We start from the raw sequence: 21,714 nt of genomic DNA on the forward strand, positions 1-21,714 counted from the left end.
AGAACAAAAATAGACACTGATGTTATTAAACATTATATTAAGATAGATTTTGGTAGTTAAAGCTCTAGAATAAAGATTTGTGAAAAACGTTTTAATTTTTTTTTTTGTATAAATGTATTATTTATACACTTAAGAGGGTAGCTTTTTATATGTATGCATACACACTAGAAAGTTTTACCTAAAAATATAAATATTTATACTTTTACACATACATGAAAGTTATTTCATTTTTTTTAAGCGGATATAAATTTTATAGAAGTTTCTATGTAAAAAAAATCCTCATAAATATATATATATATATATATATATATATTATATTTAACTAGAAGTTACGAGGATATAAATTTTATATATATATATATATATATATATATATATATATATATTTAACTAGAAGTTACCAGGTTAAACAAAATCCCCATAAAAGTAAAATCTTTGTTTCTCAAGTAGCCTTGTATATAAACTTTTGAGATGAAGTCACTTTCACTTCAAAACAAAGATATGATATATCTCGGGGAATTATTTTACTAAAAGTATATTTATAAATATAATTAATTCACAAAATAATTGTGTCGACTTTTGGGTATGAATAAATTGGATACCATACAACTTTTGTTTATACCCATGATAGATATATATGTTTATTTTATACATATATTTTTAGAAACGACGTATCACCAAAAGTTCGTCATGTTTCAAAAATACATTTTTAAGAATAACATGGATGACATCTAACTAGTGAGTGATTTGATACATGCTACTGTGTATGCTAAACACATTACATAGACCTCATGGTGTCTTAATATTTTAGGGTACGAATAGGTCGGGAATTACTTTCACGGACTTTGCTACATACACCGTATCATAGGTGAGTTCATAACCCCCACTTTTTACTATTTTACATTTTTATAAATGCTTTCGGGGGTGGAAAGACATGCAAGTTTTGCAAAAATAAACAACTTTTCGATGAACGAAAACTCATATTTCTAAACCGTGTTGCGAATGAATTTCAAGGAACTTAAATGGTTTACGAATGATTTCGATCAAACATACCGGTTTTACAAAACGCCTTCATATTTACGAAACGTGCATGATTTTCTAATGGGTACGGGCGACACAGTCGAGGTGATTCGACACAGTCGAGGTGATTCGACACAGTCGAGGGGATTCGACACAGTCGAGGTGATTCGACACAGTCGAGGGGATTCGACACAGTCGAGGTGATTCGACACAGTCGAGGTGATTCACACAGTCGAGGGGATTCGACACAGTCAAGGTGATTCACACAGTCGAGGTGATTCGACACAGTCGAGGTGATTCGACACTAAAAACCGTCTACACAGGTTGAGTACTTCCTATGTCGCCGCATACGTTAATGTCCTCGCGAAACATTAACGATCAACCTGTTCATAGACGCTTTACATACCCATTTACAACACTAAAACTTTCATATATTCATAAGATTCATTTGATGGAAACTCACAAATACATGAATTACAAACTTTGGTAACGTTTTTCAAGTTATACCTAAGTAAGAGGAAGCGCTGATCCTGCTTACAAAGGTTCGTTTGGGCTCGGCCCATTCTCCCTCGTGCAATGCACAAACACTCTCGTGGGCTAGACTCACAGTTCTCATATATCATGCCAAGAAAATGATTTTACTATATTTTCTCAACAACTTTAAAACCGGTTATCAAAAAGATTTATTTTAAATCTTTTCAAAACAAACTATGAACTCGCTCAACTTTATGTTGACTTTTTCGCATGTTCTTTCTCAGGTTGCATTTTCAAAACTATGGAACGGTTGGAATAGGAGAACCCATGGGAATTCGAGTACTTAGCAGGCGTTCAATTTCTAGAAGTCTTAGCTTTTTGCTTCCGCTGTGCAATGAAGATACCGGTCCAGTCACGCCAGCTCTGATATTTCGGGGTGTGACAGATTGGTATCAGAGCTATAGGTTACAGCGAATTAGGTTTCTGTAGAGATACCTAGGCTCTAACCTCACTTTCCTCTGGGGAGTTAGATTTTTACGACTTGAACACATACAGAACGCCTAGTACTCGAATATGGGTTCCAACCATTTCCAAAGCAATGAGTTAACAATTTTGGTTTTAAACATACACAAGTGTTGTGTTGATACACGGTACACGAAATGATTACACACAGAAAACAAAAACCTTGAGAGTTTTAATAACATGCATTTAGGACCTTTGGAAAACTTATGTCTAAACTCATTAAAGGTCCTTACGTAGGAGTCGCGACTATTAACTCGGGCAAACGCCATCATATTATGTCGTCTATGCTATTTTACTTACCCGAGCAGGTAACCTACGCAGAACGAAACACTATTGCACAACTACACGTGAAACGTAAACTATATGTCAGCGGACGTCGAAGTACATCACACACGACTTCCGAGGCAAGGCCTTGGGAAAAACACAAATGGTCACGACAACAATGATGCTAATCCCGTCAGCGGGAGAAACAACAACCGAAATGCGGCACTTTGCCACGTGATCCTGCAAATGACACGAGTCACCCTGAGGTACGTTAAAACAAAATTTCACAATAGTCGATACTTAGTCTGATGAGACTTGCAATGGTTGGCGCTGCAAAAGAAGTCACACGTCTTCGCATTCCCCCTATTTCATTTATGACAAATACGCTATGTTCGACATTCCATGGTAATGTCACCTAACAACCAGTCATTACACGAAGTTCCAGGTAAAGTCCTTCAAATTTCTTTTATTGAATTTCCGACTTTTGCATCTAGTGAGTAGATTTTTTTTTACATTTCTACTTCTCCCTAATGGTCAGTGCATCACGAAGATTTTATTTCATGATAGCGAAACACTCATTTGCTTATTTCTTGACAAATTCGTATGCTACACATGCATTGTTTGTTACGCATGTGGTTTCACTTCGAATGGTTGTTTTGTCAACATCTCATAAATTATTTCGCTGTACTAAATCTTTGCATTGTATTCTAGACGACCCGTATTATTGCAAAATGTTGACTCCTTGTTATCGAGTCAACGGATTTCTTCGAAAACTCATTTTCTTTTGAGTGGCATACATGGTTTTTCGTTGTGGCCATGTCGAAACTTTTTATTGATACATGAATTCATTGTTGGTTAATGTTTCAACCAAGTTCAATTGATTGAACTTGCTCGTAATAGATATTCAATTTAAGATTCCATATGTTGGATTGAGGCCATCATATTCGAAATAATCCCAACAAGCACTTCATTTGTTTTGAACTATAACATGCTTGTTTGGTCCTCGACTTCATTGAATCGTTTCCTTGATCACGACACCTTGTGGTGACGTTCTCACAAATTTGAAGCTTGCGCTAATCTCATTTGCATGCATCAAGTATGGATTTAATTATTTATTTATTCATTTATATTAAATCCACTCTGTTGTTTCATCATACAAAAGCAGTCTTAACACAATCGTGTGTTAAGATAATGGTACACAAATTCATGTCATATTAAGGTGTACCTCTTAACGGTTCTTTCATCATCGATCGAGCATGTTGCGATATTGATTGCTCCTCCCTCTTCGATCGAAAAACGTTAGCTATTTGTTTCATTTTCAGTTGGAATCCTATGAGATTTGTTTGGAACATTCACATTTACTTCGTTGAGCCTTTTATCTGATTTCACACACGGTGATACTTGTTCGGTCACCGCTATTATTGAATTATTTCAATCACTACAACACCTTGTGGTGTCGGTATAAACTTGTAGCTTGTGCTAATCAAGATCAACCGTTTCATGCGAAACTATTTATGCTTTTCGTTTGATTCATCGTTCAAATAGTCTTAATGCAACGATGTAGTAAGACGATGATACACCAGATTCGGTTGTATTTCACTTCGGTGTATCCTTGAAACTCAACAATGTCAACACGTTGATTTTATCTTATTCATTTATTGGTTCAATAGTTGACAAATCATTCATGATTCTATCCGTTTGAGACTATTAATTCTGAGTTTCAACTATATAACAACCAACGCAAGATTCCGTTGGTAGTAATTTTGTTGTTTCAAAAATTGATTTGCAGTTTGTGAACGTTCATTTGGAATTCCATTGGTTGAATTTCCTCTTTTGTTGAACCCAGTAAACCTAGTCACATTGGTGATAGTATCACTACGCTTCGTTCACTTGGCATCGATTTTTGGAACCAACTCAGTTGAACCATTGAGTTCTTATTGATGCAAAATGTCCTTACACTCACGTAATCCGAATAAGTCTTGATTCGATTACGCGGTCATTCACTTTGGTATTATTCGGACTTACCTAGGAACGACACAACTCTGAGGAGATAACATAGACTAAATTTCGAGGACGAAATTTCTGCAACAGGGGGAGAATGTGACAACCGGTAGTTAACGGCTTCTAATTTCGCGATTAGCGAACGTTTAAGGAGATAATAAATAGTGTTTATGCCACGAATTAACTTAACCTGGCTTGTGGAATGCCTAGGAACGCTTGTCTGACTTTGTAGTGCGCGTATGAAGATTTTCGGGAAATCTATTGAATATTAAGCGATAACGAACTGACACCGTACAAACTACTGACAACGCCGACAAATATTAAACTTTTTTTATGATATATTTTGGCGTCGTAATTAAATTTAATATCCGTAGTCGAAACCGGATCGAAAACGGTTTAAACCGACGAACGAACGCGTCAAACGCCGAATACCGACACTATTTTTAATACTTTTGATCTTAAAGTGATATTTTACGACATTACTACTTCGGCTACATAACGATGTATACACATACACTTACATTTACATATATATATATATATATATATATATGTGTGTGTGTCTACATCTTGCGAAACACTATGACGAGTCGTATTATTATCCGCCAACGTATATGACGAATCAACTATTATCACCTAATATTTTTTTTCTAAACCTTCGTAAACCCCAATCATGATTTATATATCTTGATCTCACCTCTATTTGTTACTGTTATTATTCATTTAGGAGATATAAACACCGTAAAACATGATAGTTTCATAGAGCCAACTAGGAATATTTTAACCAATGATTCACCAAACCCCTTTGCTTTTGTTGAGACATTTGGGTCCTTCACCCCTATCACCATCAAATTTCATAACAAGATTTATTCCACATACTGGTTAAATGTTGTTTTGCAATAGTTCATTCAAACAACCACATACGTAGACTAGCAAGACAAATCAACCAACACTTTGCAACTTATATCTTTTGTTTTCCTTTTGCCATGACCTGTTGACATGGGGAACAAGAAAAAGGAAAGTCAAGACAAGTTAATTATTATTTTCACCTTCACACTCAATGTACATACCTACATTATTTTAATTAGAGAACCATACCTCTAATGCTAGACCTTCATAATTAAGTACTATAGACTTTTCACCATAACACCCACATCATCCTCTCCCCATCTCGGCTCTCTCTTTGTTTCCTTACTTTGGCCAAAGTTCAATAACAAACACATACACACATTCAAGTCTCAAAATGTAATGATCAAGATCAAGTGCTTTAAGTTCAAACCATCTCTCTGTTCCTTCTCCTTGCTTGCTTATTGTAAGTAAATAACTGTGAAACTTCTCATTTTCCTTCTAAGTTTAATGTACAAATCACTCAACTAGGTGAGGTTTACAAAATATACATGTTCTAGTCTTTTTACCAGATGAAAAAAAAACATATGGTTTAATTTAGTGTTTCACGCATATTATAGCCTAAAACCTTCAACATTTGGTTATTTTCTTGTTAAAAAATCCACATATGATGATTTTAATTTAGTGAACGTGCAGATAAGCTTTGTTTGCTTTTAAGCTACAAAATTCCATCATAAAGCTACCTAGTAAATTTTAGAAACTTGATGTTCTTCGAATCTTTGATTTGTTGCAAAAAAAAAAAAAAAAAAAAAAAATTGTCATGCTTTATGTATAGGAAGACCTAAAAGTATACGTGTGTTCTTGCAAAAGAACAAAAATAGACACTGATGTTATTAAACATTATATTAAGATAGATTTTGGTAGTTAAAGCTCTAGAATAAAGATTTGTGAAAAACGTTTTAATTTTTTTTTTTTTGTATAAATGTATTATTTATACACTTAAGAGGGTAGCTTTTTATATGTATGCATACACACTAGAAAGTTTTACCTAAAAATATAAATATTTATACTTTTACACATACATGAAAGTTATTTCATTTTTTTTAAGCGGATATAAATTTTATAGAAGTTTCTATGTAAAAAAATCCTCATAAATATATATATATATATATATATATATATATATATATATATTATATTTAACTAGAAGTTACGAGGATATAAATTTTATATATATATATATATATATATTTAACTAGAAGTTACCAGGTTAAACAAAATCCTCATAAAAGTAAAATCTTTGTTTCTCAAGTAGCCTTGTATATAAACTTTTGAGATGAAGTCACTTTCACTTCAAAACAAAGATATGATATATCTCGGGGAATTATTTTACTAAAAGTATATTTATAAATATAATTAATTCACAAAATAATTGTGTCGACTTTTGGGTATGAATAAATTGGATACCATACAACTTTTGTTTATACCCATGATAGATATATATGTTTATTTTATACATATATTTTTAGAAACGACGTATCACCAAAAGTTCGTCATGTTTCAAAAATACATTTTTAAGAATAACATGGATGACATCTAACTAGTGAGTGATTTGATACATGCTACTGTGTATGCTAAACACATTACATAGACCTCATGGTGTCTTAATATTTTAGGGTACGAATAGGTCGGGAATTACTTTCACGGACTTTGCTACATACACCGTATCATAGGTGAGTTCATAACCCCCACTTTTTACTATTTTACATTTTTATAAATGCTTTCGGGGGTGGAAAGACATGCAAGTTTTGCAAAAATAAACAACTTTTCGATGAACGAAAACTCATATTTCTAAACCGTGTTGCGAATGAATTTCAAGGAACTTAAATGGTTTACGAATGATTTCGATCAAACATACCGGTTTTACAAAACGCCTTCATATTTACGAAACGTGCATGATTTTCTAATGGGTACGGGCGACACAGTCGAGGTGATTCGACACAGTCGAGGTGATTCGACACAGTCGAGGGGATTCGACACAGTCGAGGTGATTCGACACAGTCGAGGGGATTCGACACAGTCGAGGTGATTCGACACAGTCGAGGTGATTCACACAGTCGAGGGGATTCGACACAGTCAAGGTGATTCACACAGTCGAGGTGATTCGACACAGTCGAGGTGATTCGACACTAAAAACCGTCTACACAGGTTGAGTACTTCCTATGTCGCCGCATACGTTAATGTCCTCGCGAAACATTAACGATCAACCTGTTCATAGACGCTTTACATACCCATTTACAACACTAAAACTTTCATATATTCATAAGATTCATTTGATGGAAACTCACAAATACATGAATTACAAACTTTGGTAACGTTTTTCAAGTTATACCTAAGTAAGAGGAAGCGCTGATCCTGCTTACAAAGGTTCGTTTGGGCTCGGCCCATTCTCCCTCGTGCAATGCACAAACACTCTCGTGGGCTAGACTCACAGTTCTCATATATCATGCCAAGAAAATGATTTTACTATATTTTCTCAACAACTTTAAAACCGGTTATCAAAAAGATTTATTTTAAATCTTTTCAAAACAAACTATGAACTCGCTCAACTTTATGTTGACTTTTTCGCATGTTCTTTCTCAGGTTGCATTTTCAAAACTATGGAACGGTTGGAATAGGAGAACCCATGGGAATTCGAGTACTTAGCAGGCGTTCAATTTCTAGAAGTCTTAGCTTTTTGCTTCCGCTGTGCAATGAAGATACCGGTCCAGTCACGCCAGCTCTGATATTTCGGGGTGTGACACAAGTAAATTCACCAAAGGGTGAAAAGATCACAATTAAAGGAGACAAGCCATCTAGATCCACGAAATTCATCTCTGTGATGAAAACAGCAAATTATATAAGAAAAGAATCTTTAGTGTATTTGATTTCCATAATCACTAATACTAAGGGAAAAGAACTAAAAGATATTCCAGTAGTATCCCAGTTTCCAGATGTATTTCCAGAAGAATTATCAGGACTACCACCGGACAGGGAAGTTGAATTTAGAATCCATCTACTACCAGGAACAACACCAATTGCCAAAGCACCTTACCGTTTGGCACCCCGCAGAAATGCAAGAACTGAAGAAACATCTAGACGAATTGTTGGAGAAAGGATTCATACAGCCAAGTTCATCACCGTGGGGAGCACCAATTTTATTCGTTAAAAAGAAAGACGGATCGATGCGTATGTGCATTGACTACCGTGAATTGAACAAGGTCACGATTAAGAATCGGTACCCATTACCAAGAATCGATGATCTGTTCGATCAATTACAAGGAGCTCGATTTTTCTCTAAAATCGATTTAAGGTCAGGATATCATCAATTAAAGGTACAGGAAGAGGACATTCCTAAGACCGCATTCAGAACAAGGTATGGCCATTATGAATTTACTGTCATGCCATTTGGTTTAACCAATACCCCAGCTGCATTTATGGACATGATGAACCGAATATGTAAGCCATATTTGAATAAATTCATAATTGTCTTCATAGATGGTATTCTCATTTACTCTAAGAGTAAAGAGGAACATTCAGAGCATTTGCACGCACTTTTAAGTTTATTGAGAAAGAAAAAACTTTATGCTAAAATTTCCAAGTGCGAGTTTTGGTTAGAACAGGTACAGTTTCTTGGACATTTAGTCAATCATGAAGGAAATCACGTGGATCCCACCAAGATCGAGGCTATTACCAAATGGAAAACCCATGAGTCACCAACCGAGGTTAGAACTTTCCTAGGATTGGCCGGTTTTTATAGAAGATTTATTCGAGATTTTTCTAGAATAGCCATTCCCTTAACTAAGCTAACCTGTAAATCTGTTAAGTTTGAATGGGGAACAAAACAGGAAGAAGCCTTTAGAATTCTTAAGCAAAGACTAACCCATGCACCCATACTAGCATTACCAGAAGGAACCGAAGACTTTGTAGTCTATTGTGACGCATCTAAGTTAGGTGATGGATGTGTATTGATGCAATGTCAAAAGGTTATAGCTTATGCATCTAGACAACTTAAGAATCATGAAGAGAATTATTCAACCCATGATCTAGAATTAGGAGCCATAATTTTTGCTCTTAAGATTTGGAGACATTACCTTTATGGTAGTAAGTTTACCATTTTTACGATCATAAGAGTTTAAGGTATGTTTTCGGGTAAAAGGAGTTGAATATGAGACAAAGACGCTTGATGGAGATTCTTAGAGATTATGATTGTAATATTCAGTATCATGTAGGAAAATCCAATGTAGTGGCTGATGCTTTAAGTTGAAAGTATCATGATGTAACACCCGTCTAATTACTACTTGAATCTAATAATAATTCTAGCATATTATGTAAAAGATGTCCAAGTTATAACATAATTTCCATAGACAAAGTTTAAAACTAGTTAACCCTTAGTCAACTAACGACTAAGTTCAAACATTCATAAGTTGTTTAACGAGAGTTTACATTCCAAAACATTGTTTATCAAAGTTAAAATAACGCGGAAGCTCAAAAGTGAGTGTTCGGTTCTTCAACATCTAGCTTGACCGTCATCCGTAATATCCCATTGTCACCTAGGGTCAAAACCACTGAAAAACATTAGTTTCTATAGTGAATTTAATCATACAATCAAGTTCTAGCGTCACAACATGAAAAACAAAATAATTTTTCAAAAGTTAACCTGCCGCGTGTCGCGGCAGGTTCTGATAATTCTGTCGCGTACCGCGGCAGCCGTTACGTGTCGCGGAGGGATCAAAAGATCCTGTCGCGTGGCGCGGGGAACACAGTTTTCCAGCAGGTTCATTGCTGAATCCTGCACTTGCTGCCAGCTCCCGAAATCCAAGTTTTTAACTTCATTTGACCATAACTTTTGACTCGTAAGTCCGTTTTAAGTGATTCTTTTTCCTATACGTCTGTAAATTCATTACCGACGTGCCTATTACAATTATCACACCGAAATTTTAATTTACGAACCAAATGACTATATGTCGTATGCATTTATTCAACCCACTCTAACTTTACCCATTTTACTACCATTTAACTAGTAAGCCTATGGCACGCTATGCCCAACATCCGGGGCTTATTATCACCCGCATTTCTTACCAATCTCATGGTTTAATGCTCTTGTGACTATTATCGCCATTATCCACTACTAGAACACTAAAACTACAATTTACGCAACTAATAAACCCGTTGGCTCATCTTGTGGAACCCTCCATTTTGATGACTACCAATTGGTTCATTGACTACTCTAAGTCTATCAATTCACATAATGTTCATGATCGCTATGAACAACACAATTTTTCTATCCGACAATACGAATATACAAAGCTAATCAACAACACGCTTAGTGTAACGGGTCAAGTTACATACCTTCAAAGTAGGCCCTTCAAACGTGGTTCGCCACTCGCTTGTCCGCTTGACGCTCCTGCGTTCTTTCCTATAGAGTTCATTTATGACATATTTAGAACTCTCTTTAAATCATAATTCGCATAATACACCGAAACATCATAATTATGCGTTTTAGCTTTGAATTTCAGTTTTAAGCCTTCTTTGAGGCATTTTCACAAACATTTTATGGGCAGATTTTTACATGATTAAATATCAATTCTCTAGCTTATCACTTTGCCCTAGTTTCACATCAATCAACCATTTTACATGAACTTTATCCTCTAAAATTCAGAAATCACTTCACAATTGTCAATTTACACTAGAACAACACTCAATTCCCTAGTGTTTATCAATTTATACATAACCCACTAATCACACCTACAATGGTGTTCATAGATTTCACTAAAATTTCACATGATTTCAACTTGTATTTGTCTAGGGTTTGTCCCTAGACACTATATTGTTCTTAATTCATCATAAGACAAACATGCAACCACAAATTTCAGATTTTCCCAATTTCATGAAAATTTCAAACAAGGAATTAACACCAAATTTTACATACCTTGTAACCCTCTTGTGATAAGGATCACTAATCTATGTTCAGATTTCGTTTTTGATCAGATTTGAGCCTTCAATTTGATTGTTTTGTAGATGTTAGGGTTTTGGAGAGTGGGGAATCGCCCCTGCTTGCTTCTTGTACGACCAAACATCCCAAAATGGGGTGTTTGGTTTTGTTTTTTTATTAAAAATAATAGTATAGTTTCAATCTTTACAACTTAGGCCCCTCCACTTTTGTTCAACACATAGTTTGGTTATGTTAACCCTATTTCAAGTTATTTCTAGATTTATAGTTAACTAGGTTTTAATTTCCTAGTTAAATAATATTCTTGTTTATTTAAACTTTATAAATAGAATTATAAAGTTTTATATTTCCGGGATGTTACAAGTCCATCCCCCTTAAAAAGGGTTTCGTCCCCGAAACCAAAGTACGTACCAAATAATGTAGGGTGGAGACGTCGCATCTCCTCTTTGGACTCCCACGTAGTGTCCGAACCTTTCCTATGCTCCCATTTAACCTTGACTTGCTTAATTACCTTGTTCCTCAAACTCTTCTCTTTACTATCTAGAATCGCAATTGGTTTCACTGCATAGTTGAGGTTGTTATCCACCTCGATATCATCGTAGTGGATACGAGCAGTTTCGTCCGCTAAACATTTTCGGAGATGTGACACATGGAATGTGCTATGAATCCCACTCAACTCCTCGGGTAATTCGAGGCGATATGCTACTTTACCAACCCGCTCGGTGATTCTGAATGGCCCAATAAACTTTCCTCTTTTTCTGAACCGTATTACTCCTTTTCACGGCGATACTTTCAGCATTACTTTATCGCCCACTTGAAATTCAATCGGCCTGTTTCGTTTATCTGCATACGACTTTTGTCGATCCTAAGCCGCTTTTAGGTGAGTTCGGACCATGTCAATTTTCTCATTCGTAGTTCGGATTATATCAGTAGGTGCTAGTCCTCGTGGACCCACTTCACCCCAACATACCGGAGTTCGACGCTTTCTACCATATAACATTTCATACGGGGCCATTTTAATGCTCGCGTGATGGCTATTGTTATATGAAAATTCGACCAAGGGTAGATAGACATCCCAACTACCCCCGAAGTCAATAATGCAAGCTCGCAGCATATCTTCCAACGTTTGTATTGTTCTTTCACTCTGCCCATCCGTTTATAGATGGTAAGAGGTGCTAATGAACAGTTTAGTTCCCATTTGTTCTTGAAATTCACGCCAAAATTTCGAAGTAAACCGAGTATCTCTGTCCGACACAATGGATATCGGTACCCCATGTCGTGCTATGATTTCATTGGTGTACACCTCCGACATCTTCTCTGATGTATAAGTCTCACGAGTCGGAATGAAGTGAGCATTTTTCGTCAATCTATCCACAACTACCCATATAGCATCAACCCCGTGGTTAGTTTTGGGCAATTTGGTCAGCAAATCTATGGTGATTTGTTCCCATTTCCAAACTGGGATGTCTAATGGTTGCAGTTTGCCATATGGCTTCTGGTGCTCTGCTTTGACTTGCAAGCAGGTCAAACACTTCTCCACAAATTTCACAATTTCTCTTTTCATCTCGGGCCACCAATAGTTTTGTTTCAGATCATTGTACATCTTGGTCGCACCCGGATGAATCGAATATCGGTATTTATGAGCTTCATCAAGTAGAAGCGTCTTCACCCACAAGTATTTGGAACCCATATCCTCCCGGATCGAGTCTTCAACCCATTATTTCCATCCGACAAATCTTTCAACTGGCCGATTATTCTTTCTTTCTTCCAATTCTCCTCTTTCACTGCTTCTAATTGCCCCTCTCGGATATGTTCAAGTATACCCGAGGTCACCACAAGCTGCATCGATCTTACTCGTATTGGGACATAGTCCGCTTTTCTGCTCAGAGCATCCGCCACCACATTTGCCTTTCCGGGGTGATAGTGTATTTCACAGTCGAAATCTTTCACCGTTTCTAACCATCGCCTTTGTCGCATATTTAACTCCTTCTGATCGAATAAGTATTTTAAGCTCTTGTGATCGGTGAATATGGTGCACTTTACCCCATATAAATAGTGCCTCCATATTTTTAATGCAAATACCACCGCAGCCAACTCGAGATCGTGTGTGGGATATTTCTTCTCGTGTGTCTTCAATTGCCTCGAGGTATAAGCTATAACTTTGCCTCGTTGCATCAAAATGCATCCGAGCCCCGATAGTGAAGCATCCGAATAAACCACCAAGTTTTCGACCCCGTCCGGAAATGTCAGTACCGGAGCTTGAGTTAACTTCTCTTTTAGCGTTTGAAACGCTCTTTCTTGATCGACACCCCAGATGAACTTTTCTTCCTTCCGGGTTAGCTTTGTTAGCGGTGACACAATCTTGGAGAAATATTGAATGAATCTCCTATAGTATCCCGCAAGCCCCAAAAAGCTTCTAATTTCCGAAGGGTTCTTCGGGGGATTCCATTTTGACACGGCCTCGATCTTTGACAGGTCTACTAATACTCCATCGGCACTTATGATATGGAAAAGAAATTGCACCTCTCGTAACCAAAAGGCACACTTAGAGAATTTCGCATACAACTTCTCTCGTCTAAGCGTCTCTAACACCTCTTGTAAGTGGTGTGCATGTTCAGCTTCACTTTTTGAATACACCAAAATATCATCGATAAACACGATGACTGACTTATCCAACATTGGCTTGCAAACCCGGTTCATGAGGTCCATGAAAGCCGCGGGTGCATTTGTTAGCCCAAATGACATCACGAGGAATTCGTAATGTCCGTATCTCGTGCGGAAAGCCGTCTTTGGCACATCTTCCTCCTTGACCTTTAGTTGGTGATACCTCGATCTAAGGTCAATTTTTGAAAACCAGTTTGCACCTTGTAATTGGTCAAATAAATTATCTATCCTCGGAAGCGGGTATCGATTCTTTACCGTGAGTTTGTTTAACTCCCGGTAATCGATACACATGCGCATGCTTCCGTCTTTCTTTTTCACGAATAGTACCGGTGCGCCCCAAGGAGACACACTCGGCCTTATGAATCCCTTGTCAAGCAGGTCTTGAATTTGGGACATCAACTCTTGTAGTTCCGACGGCGCGAGTCGGTATGGTGCTTTTGCTACGGGTCTTGCGCCTAGAATCAATTCGATCCCGAACTCTATTTCCCGTTCAGGCGGTATCCCTGGTTAATCCTCCGGAAATACATCTTCATAGTCTCGTACTACCGGTACATCTTCAATCTTCAGTGATTCTTTCTCGGGCTCATTTGCGTATATCATGAATGCCTTGCCTCCTCGCTTCATAAGCTTGTGAGCTTTCAACATAGAGCATACTATGGGGTTGCCTCCTTTTTCACCATAGATAGTGATGTGTTTCCCGCTCGGAGATATTAGCTTTATCTCCTTACGAAAACACACGACCTTCGCGTGGTGCTGAGATAGCCAATCCATCCCAACGACTACTTGAAATTCCCCCATTGACATCGGGATTAGGTCCACTACGCCAAAATAAGGATACAGCCACACATAAAAAGTGTGACTATATGTCTTTCGCCACACATATTTTTTTCAGGTCAAGTGTGACCAAAGCTCGAGTCATCGTAGGTATCATACAACCACACACAATTTTTAGTGGCCGTAGAACTTAAAAGTGTGGCTAAATGGTACCAACATTTTTTACTAAATCTAGCATTTCCTCTATTATGTATGGCTAAAGGATAGCAATGGCCACATGTATTTGCACTAAGTGTGATCATTACTATTATATAGTCACATGAATTACCAAAAAAGTTTGTTTTAGCCACATCAATTAAAAAATGTGTGGCAAAAATGGTTATTGTAATCAAGAATTTTGTCCATTAAGTGTGGCTAAAGGGTAGCGACGGCAACATAATAACTATAAGTGTGGTCGTTTCTATTATATAGTCACATGAACTTACTGTAAGTGTGGTTGTTTATATTATATAGACATACAAAGAGAAAACAAAGTGACTAAGGTGTGGCTAATAATTATTTATAGCCACATGGAGTTTTGTAATTTTAAGTGTGGCTATTGTCTAACCTTTGGTCACACATATTTTTTTCCTAACACAATTTTTTTAGTAATTTTAAGTGTGGCTATTATCTAACCTTTGGTCACACATATTTTTTTTCTCGTGACATTTGCTATCATTTTGTCACACAAAAGGAAAAACTCATGACGGTGTGACGCATCTTTATGTAAAGCCACATTTAAATTTTAGGTGTGGCCATTGTCTAACCTTTGGTCACACATTTTTTTCCTACGACGTTTTTTTATCATTATGCCACAAAAACAAAGTGACTATGATGTAGCCAATGATTATTTATAGTCACACGAAATTTTGTAATTTTAAATGTGACTAAAGAGTAGCATAGGTCACATTAATTTACTGTATGTGTGACTGTTTCCATTATATAGTGACACAAAATTTTGTTATTTTTAAATGTGACTAAAGAGTAGCAACAGTCGCACTAATTACTTTAAGTGTGACCGATTCTATTATGTACTCTCATGAATTGTATGTGTCAGTGTGGCTATTATCTAACCTTTGGTCACACATTTTTTCCCATAACATTTCCTATCATTTCGTCACACAAAAAGAACAAAGTCACGATGGTGTGACAAATCTTTATGTAAAGCCACATGTAAATTTTAAATGTGGCTACCATTTAACTTTGGTCACCCATATTGTTCTATGTGATCATTTTCATGTAATTGTCCATTTTATTTGCATTTTGTTGTAAAATAAAAGCTACATTAAACATCAAATCTAGAAAATCTAAAACCAAATGATATTAACCAAAAATCCATATGTAAGTTTTTTATTGAAAATACTAAAGACACACATATCTAACCGAAACCTATCTACAAAAGTTGCAAACGAAAATGACTACACAAACTAGGAACTATTTCTAGGTGGTTTTCTTCAAGTCGATATAATCTCTGCTTTAGGACTATAATTTGCATCCATGAGCTGTTGCTGTTGGAAAGAATTGCTATAGTAAGTGTATCCTGAAAAAAAAAACATCATAGCAAACAGTAATAGCAATATAAAGAATTATTTCCTTTTAGGGTTTTTGGGTCTAAAGAGATACCCGGATAGAAGTGTTCCTTTCATCGTTCCAAAGACAATATATATGCATACACCACCAATGGATAAGCACCAGCGTTGAGCATATACACCCACCCACTTTTACCATACAAAATGAAAAAGCTGATAATAAAAGCAATGAATGTGCACATTACAAATTCCAAAAGTGCTAGTTGACCAGCCACCATAATAGAAATAAAACTTGCATGTCTTGGTGTTGATTGGAAAAGTTGATGAACAGGAAAATGAAGATTGAAGTCGTAGCGAGGATAACGACCCAATATCAAGTAGTACGAACTGATTGAAATAGTTATTGTGTAGGAACATAGGGAATCCAGCGTTTTGATCAAACCCACGAGGAATTTGAAAAACTACTGAAAATGATAGGAGTAATGGATTTTAATAATCCCAACTATTAGTTGTTGGCCGGCAACGGTCCCAACTTCAAAAATAACCAGTGGTGGTCCTACCTTTTCATATATTGTAAACTAATAGACCTTTACTAAACTGAAAAGGATAAGGGGACAAAAAGAAATTAAGGTTATGTTAGTAAAGGTCCATTAGTTTACAATATGTGAAAAAGGTGGGACCACCACCACTTAATTTTAAAGTTGGGACCGTTGCTGGCCAACGGGTAATAGTTTGGATTATTAAAATCCATTATTCCAAAATGATATTGTGCATACAAGCGCAACTACTACCACAGATATATTAATTGATTCATTTATCGACTTCATACCTTCTAATACTAGTTTCTCGTGGTTCTCTGTGAAAAGTTCTTGTGGTGATTTTCCTGCTTCATTCTTTACATCTCTATATTGAGGAGAGAGCATACCCTTTACTTCCTACATGACACATCAGTAAATGAGTTTGCAAGCTTCAGTTCAAAGAATATACTATCAAGCCTAGCTATGTATACAATGTTCATTAACAAGGTGATTGTGGGATCAAGTCCCAACAAGGACAAAGGAGAAATCTGTGCGACTTTTCCGGTTGAAAAAAAAACTGAACATTGTTAACAACCTATGAAAGATGTACCTTGTACCACAGAAATTCATGAAACATTCGAAAAGGAGGAGCAACCTAGCCCTTATAAGCATATTTCTCTGGAATCTTTCCAACCATATGTAGAATATTATTGCCTTGTTGATCTATGACATGAGTTATCAGACCCAATCAGATATAATACTGTATATATAGTGATGACATTGAGCAACTGCAGTGTGAAAGATAGTTTGTCCATCATCATATGTCTTCCATATAAGATCAGGATATTCACGAATCAGCTCAACCAAAAATTGCGTGTTGTTCATTTTTGCAGCAATAAATAGAACTTGAGAAGGGTATGTTTCCACATTATAAACTTTGACCACATGGCGTCTCAGTATCTTATCAAAAACATCCTTAGGATTTTCATCCATTATCCTTTTCCAAAGTAATCTTAACTAGAATTTAACCTCGCGCGCGTTGCGGCGCGGGCAACGAATGCCAAAACATCGCCAACACGCGCTATAGCGTATGACATCAAGAGAACTTTTTAACTTCGTGGTTGCTTTGTTGTTTTGACCCATTGCTGTTGCTCAGCTTGTGTAGCCAGCCAACTTAGGAACTTGAGCTAGTGGAAGTTCAAGAACATTATCCTCTCCTGCAACCATAGTTAATCCCACAATTACAATTGTTATGTACAATGCTATCGTCAAGCACCATTATTTGAGTTCATTGAAATAGCCTTGAAAACAAAAAAGGGGCACCAAAGATTACAAAACGTAGCATAGATTTTGGAAGATTATGCAATATAGCATACCATTCCGGAAAAGCTTGTGATCAGAAGACTTTTCCGTCCTTGTTTGTCCATCAAAGATGACGCGATCATTGTGCCTGCAAATGCAACGTAATCAAAATATCACGTGTCAGTTGCAAGTTATAACTGTCAATCAGAAAGACCAAAAAGGAAAGGGTGACCGGGTGACTGACCGAAAACATTTGTAGCCCCAACAAGAGCACTGGCTGCCACATCAGATGCAACTCCTGCGGTGCGGAACACAGAGGTTGAATAGTACACGACAACGTTTATTCCAGCCAACTGTTGGAATAAGAAAAGGGTTGCACCAACGCTCACAACTGCCATACCACATACACGTTAACATTAGATAATCAGATGATCCATAACAACATGATGTAATAAAATAAAGAGTAAAATGCAATTTCTGTCCTTGAGGTTTGGCCAGTGTTGCAAATTTCATCCAAAGGTTTGTTTTTTTTGCATCTGGATCCAAAAGGTTTGAAATCTTGCCATTTTCATCGGCTCGTTAACTCCATCCATTTTTCTCTGTTAAGTCAGAGGTATTTCCGTCATTTTTGCTAACCTGAAGGGCAATTCGGTCTTTTTCATTTTATGTAAAAAGACTGAATACCCTTGAAAAAGACCGAATTGCCCTTCAGGTTAGAAAAATGACGGAAATACCCCTGAATTAACATAGAAAAATAGATGGAGTTAACAAGCCGGATAAAAATGGAAGATTTCAAATCTTTTGGATCCAGATGCATAAAAACAACCCTTTGGACGAAAGTCGCAAAACTGGTCAAACCTTAGGGACGAAAATGCCATTTTACTCTAAAACTAATGACGTGGTATCTTACTATCTTCTATGTAGTTATGTACTGATGTTACCTTTGAAATATCGGGCGCTGAAAAGATCAAACCAACCAGCATCTTGTTCTTCTGAACCTTGACCAGACGTACTTATGTCAGCCATAACCTCTACAACTTTTCCGTCACTATATAATGTTTTTATTACTTTCTCAGCTTGGTCAGTTTTCTTTTGCTGCAAGTAAATATTCCCAGTTCATTAACCATTGTTCACGCCACTAATTTATCCAGAAATGATCCCACGAAAAAACTAGTTTTTTAGGGCTGTAAACGAACCGAACATTCAGCCAACAGTTTGTGAACCATTCGGCAGAAAATTCGTTTATGTTCATTCGTTTAATAAATGAACAAACACGAACACGAAATTTCATTTGGTAAGTTAAAAAAACGAAGATGAACAAAGGCTGCGATCGTTCGCTTATGTTCATGAACGTCCGGCTATGTATTCATTTATGTCAATGTGTGTTTGTTCATTTAAAGGTTTAGACACTGTAAACTATGATTCGGCCCCGAAACCGACCATTGCAAGCTCTTTTTCAGTAGGTAGCCTAATACAGTTCTTGTTCTGAAAATGACAAACAATATACAGTTAATAATGTGAATGTATGAAAAAATAGTATTTACATGATTAAATAATATACCTAGGGATAATATCCTTAAAAACAGCTAGTAAAGACTATGAACGGCTCTATTCAGCAATACTAAAACCTTTCGGCATAAAGAACTTCAAATGCATCATCATAGCATTTAAAAGAGAGTTGGCAAATAAATAGAAAATGATACCAGCAATCTTGTTTTATTTTGCGGTTAGTGTAAATGGCTTTTTCCATACTCAGGTAGCTCAAACGATCAAAAGAGGCTCAGATATAAATTTCACCGATATCAGATTTTTTACCGATATCCAATTTTTACCGCATTAACTGCATAGCGAATCACTTACCTCATCTGCTAAAAGGACCAAATCTTCTTTCTTGCAGAACTCGACGTTATCTCATTGGTTCTCTTAAGTAAGAACCTACAAATATATTTTTAAACCAATTTATTAAAAAAGAGAATTAATTGCTAAGTGTTTTGAAAACAGAACATACATTTACCTGGCCTGTAGGATTTCCTGGATTAATTACAACCTGTTGCTTCATCGAGATAATACGAAACCTGAAACATGATTATGCATTGCTCTGTTATTTGCTTCTTATGAATGGAAGTTCGATAAATTCATTTAATACACATACTTACATAAATAAGTACATATATACACATACTTACAAAGTGTGTATAAAAAATGAAGAGAAAACTAATTGCGCCTAAAAATGAAGAGAAAACTAATTTTCATCTACAATAAATCTACAGATGATTGAAAATATTGAGATCACACTATTGATTCCTCATTAGTAAATTAGGGCAATACACATGCAAATGAGCAATAAAATGGAACTTAGGATATCTAGTCAGCACCAGCCATTTCTTTTACAAAAACCAATCCATTTAACAAATGACAATAATAGCAATTAGAAATTCATAAAGCAAATCAAACAAGTATCACAAAGGCAATTAGATATAACACAATTGAAGATAAAAACTAATCGAAAACAAATCACTAATCGATACAATCTAAACTATAGACCAACGGTTCTTATCAGGAACACAAACATCAAAAGGATTTACTCACCTTGTTCGCGGGATCGGTTTGACGAAGGATAACAAATCCCTAATTGAACACAATGAATGATGAGTTTGAATACAGAGAGGAAAGTAAAGAAAAATAAAAAAAGCAACACATAATAAACTTGTGACGAACATGAGATAGGGTTTGAATCCAACAGAAATCGAACTGTCGTCTGTGAGGTAGACCAAATCTGATCATCTTGAAACCTAGAAATTGAGATGACTTTAATCGATTTTGAGAGAAGCGGCAAATTGAAAGTGGTTGATTTTGAGAGAAGCGGGCAAAGTGATTCAGTGAAAGTGTGGAATTTTTAGGGTTTGAGGCATTTTGGGAGAAGCGGGAGGGTGAAAGTGATGAAATAGTTAGCGGGAATTATAAATTTTTAAGGGCAAGAAGGAGAGATGAGCATAGTACCCGTTCGACACTGAAAGTATCGGTGTCGAAAAACGTAGAAAATTGATATCGATACCCAATATACCGGTACGGTACTCATATTTACCGATGTTTTACGCGTAAATATCGGTAATTACGGTGTTTTACCGAAAAACATAGAAAATAGGTAACAGTACCGAATATACTCGGTTCCAAATACTCATCTCTAGTTGAAAGTGATGAAATAGTTAGGGGGAATTATAGTTTTTAGGCTTCTATTAACTTTAGGGTGTAAACAGCGAGGGGCGACTCAATAATTACTCGTGATCAGATCGCTAAAAAACTCGAATAGCTCGAGCCTAAAATATTACCCGTTTGGTTAACGAGCCCGATATCGTGTTTTAGATAAAAAAAAAAACAAAAAAACTTTATTACGCTCGCGAGCCTAAACAAGCCCAAAAAAAAGTTATATCATATTTTTATATATAATATACCTACTACTAAACAATAGCGAGTCGAACTCTAGTTGATCTTTGACTGGTCTAAGCTCTTGAAGCGAACTTGAGCCGAGATTTTAGTTCATTTATAATTATTATCCAATTACCTTCAGCCGAGCCAATAATAATCGATTAAGAGCTATGATATTCGTTAATGACCAATGCGGTCTATTAATACATATATGGTCCACAATGTTCCACTAAAAACTATAATGACTATTAAGGTCCAATACGATCTATTAAGACATTTATGATCTAATATTATTAATTGTGATCCATTAAGGCCCAATATGATCCATTAAAACATGTATGAT

At 36.3% G+C, this 21,714-nt stretch overlaps 1 protein-coding gene across 14 annotated transcripts; it reads right to left on the reverse strand.

Annotated features, from left to right (window-relative positions):
• Nucleotides 1–15,895: 15,895 nt before the first annotated feature.
• Nucleotides 15,896–20,901, reverse strand: LOC110877849 (plastidic glucose transporter 4-like). 14 transcript variants are annotated; one of them, XR_004882157.1, is made up of 10 exons: nt 20,664–20,901; nt 20,535–20,573; nt 19,960–20,020; nt 18,887–19,880; nt 18,190–18,336; nt 18,020–18,093; nt 17,254–17,860; nt 16,955–17,060; nt 16,220–16,314; nt 15,896–16,136 (listed from the first exon to the last, which is right to left on the reverse strand). XR_004882157.1 is itself a non-coding variant. In XM_035984615.1 (9 exons), exons 4-8 carry the CDS (start codon nt 19,386–19,388, stop codon nt 17,912–17,914), a joined length of 411 nt encoding a protein of 136 aa, XP_035840508.1. In that variant the 5' UTR covers nt 19,389–19,880; nt 19,960–20,020; nt 20,535–20,573; nt 20,664–20,901; the 3' UTR covers nt 16,766–17,060; nt 17,254–17,911. The 14 variants fall into 14 exon arrangements, 3 of the variants coding, with proteins under 3 accessions (XP_035840508.1, XP_035840509.1, XP_035840510.1); XR_004882154.1 differs by lacking the exons at nt 15,896–16,136; nt 16,220–16,314 and having other exon boundaries at nt 16,766–17,060; nt 18,887–19,040; nt 19,386–19,430; nt 19,806–19,880; XR_002557336.2 differs by lacking the exons at nt 15,896–16,136; nt 16,220–16,314 and having other exon boundaries at nt 16,766–17,060; nt 18,887–19,040; nt 19,386–19,430; nt 19,507–19,880.
• Between the last annotated feature and the right edge of the window lie 813 nt (nt 20,902–21,714).

The sequence above is a fragment of the Helianthus annuus genome, chromosome 15 (genome assembly GCF_002127325.2).
Source record: "Helianthus annuus cultivar XRQ/B chromosome 15, HanXRQr2.0-SUNRISE, whole genome shotgun sequence".
Lineage (NCBI taxonomy): Eukaryota > Viridiplantae > Streptophyta > Magnoliopsida > Asterales > Asteraceae > Helianthus > Helianthus annuus.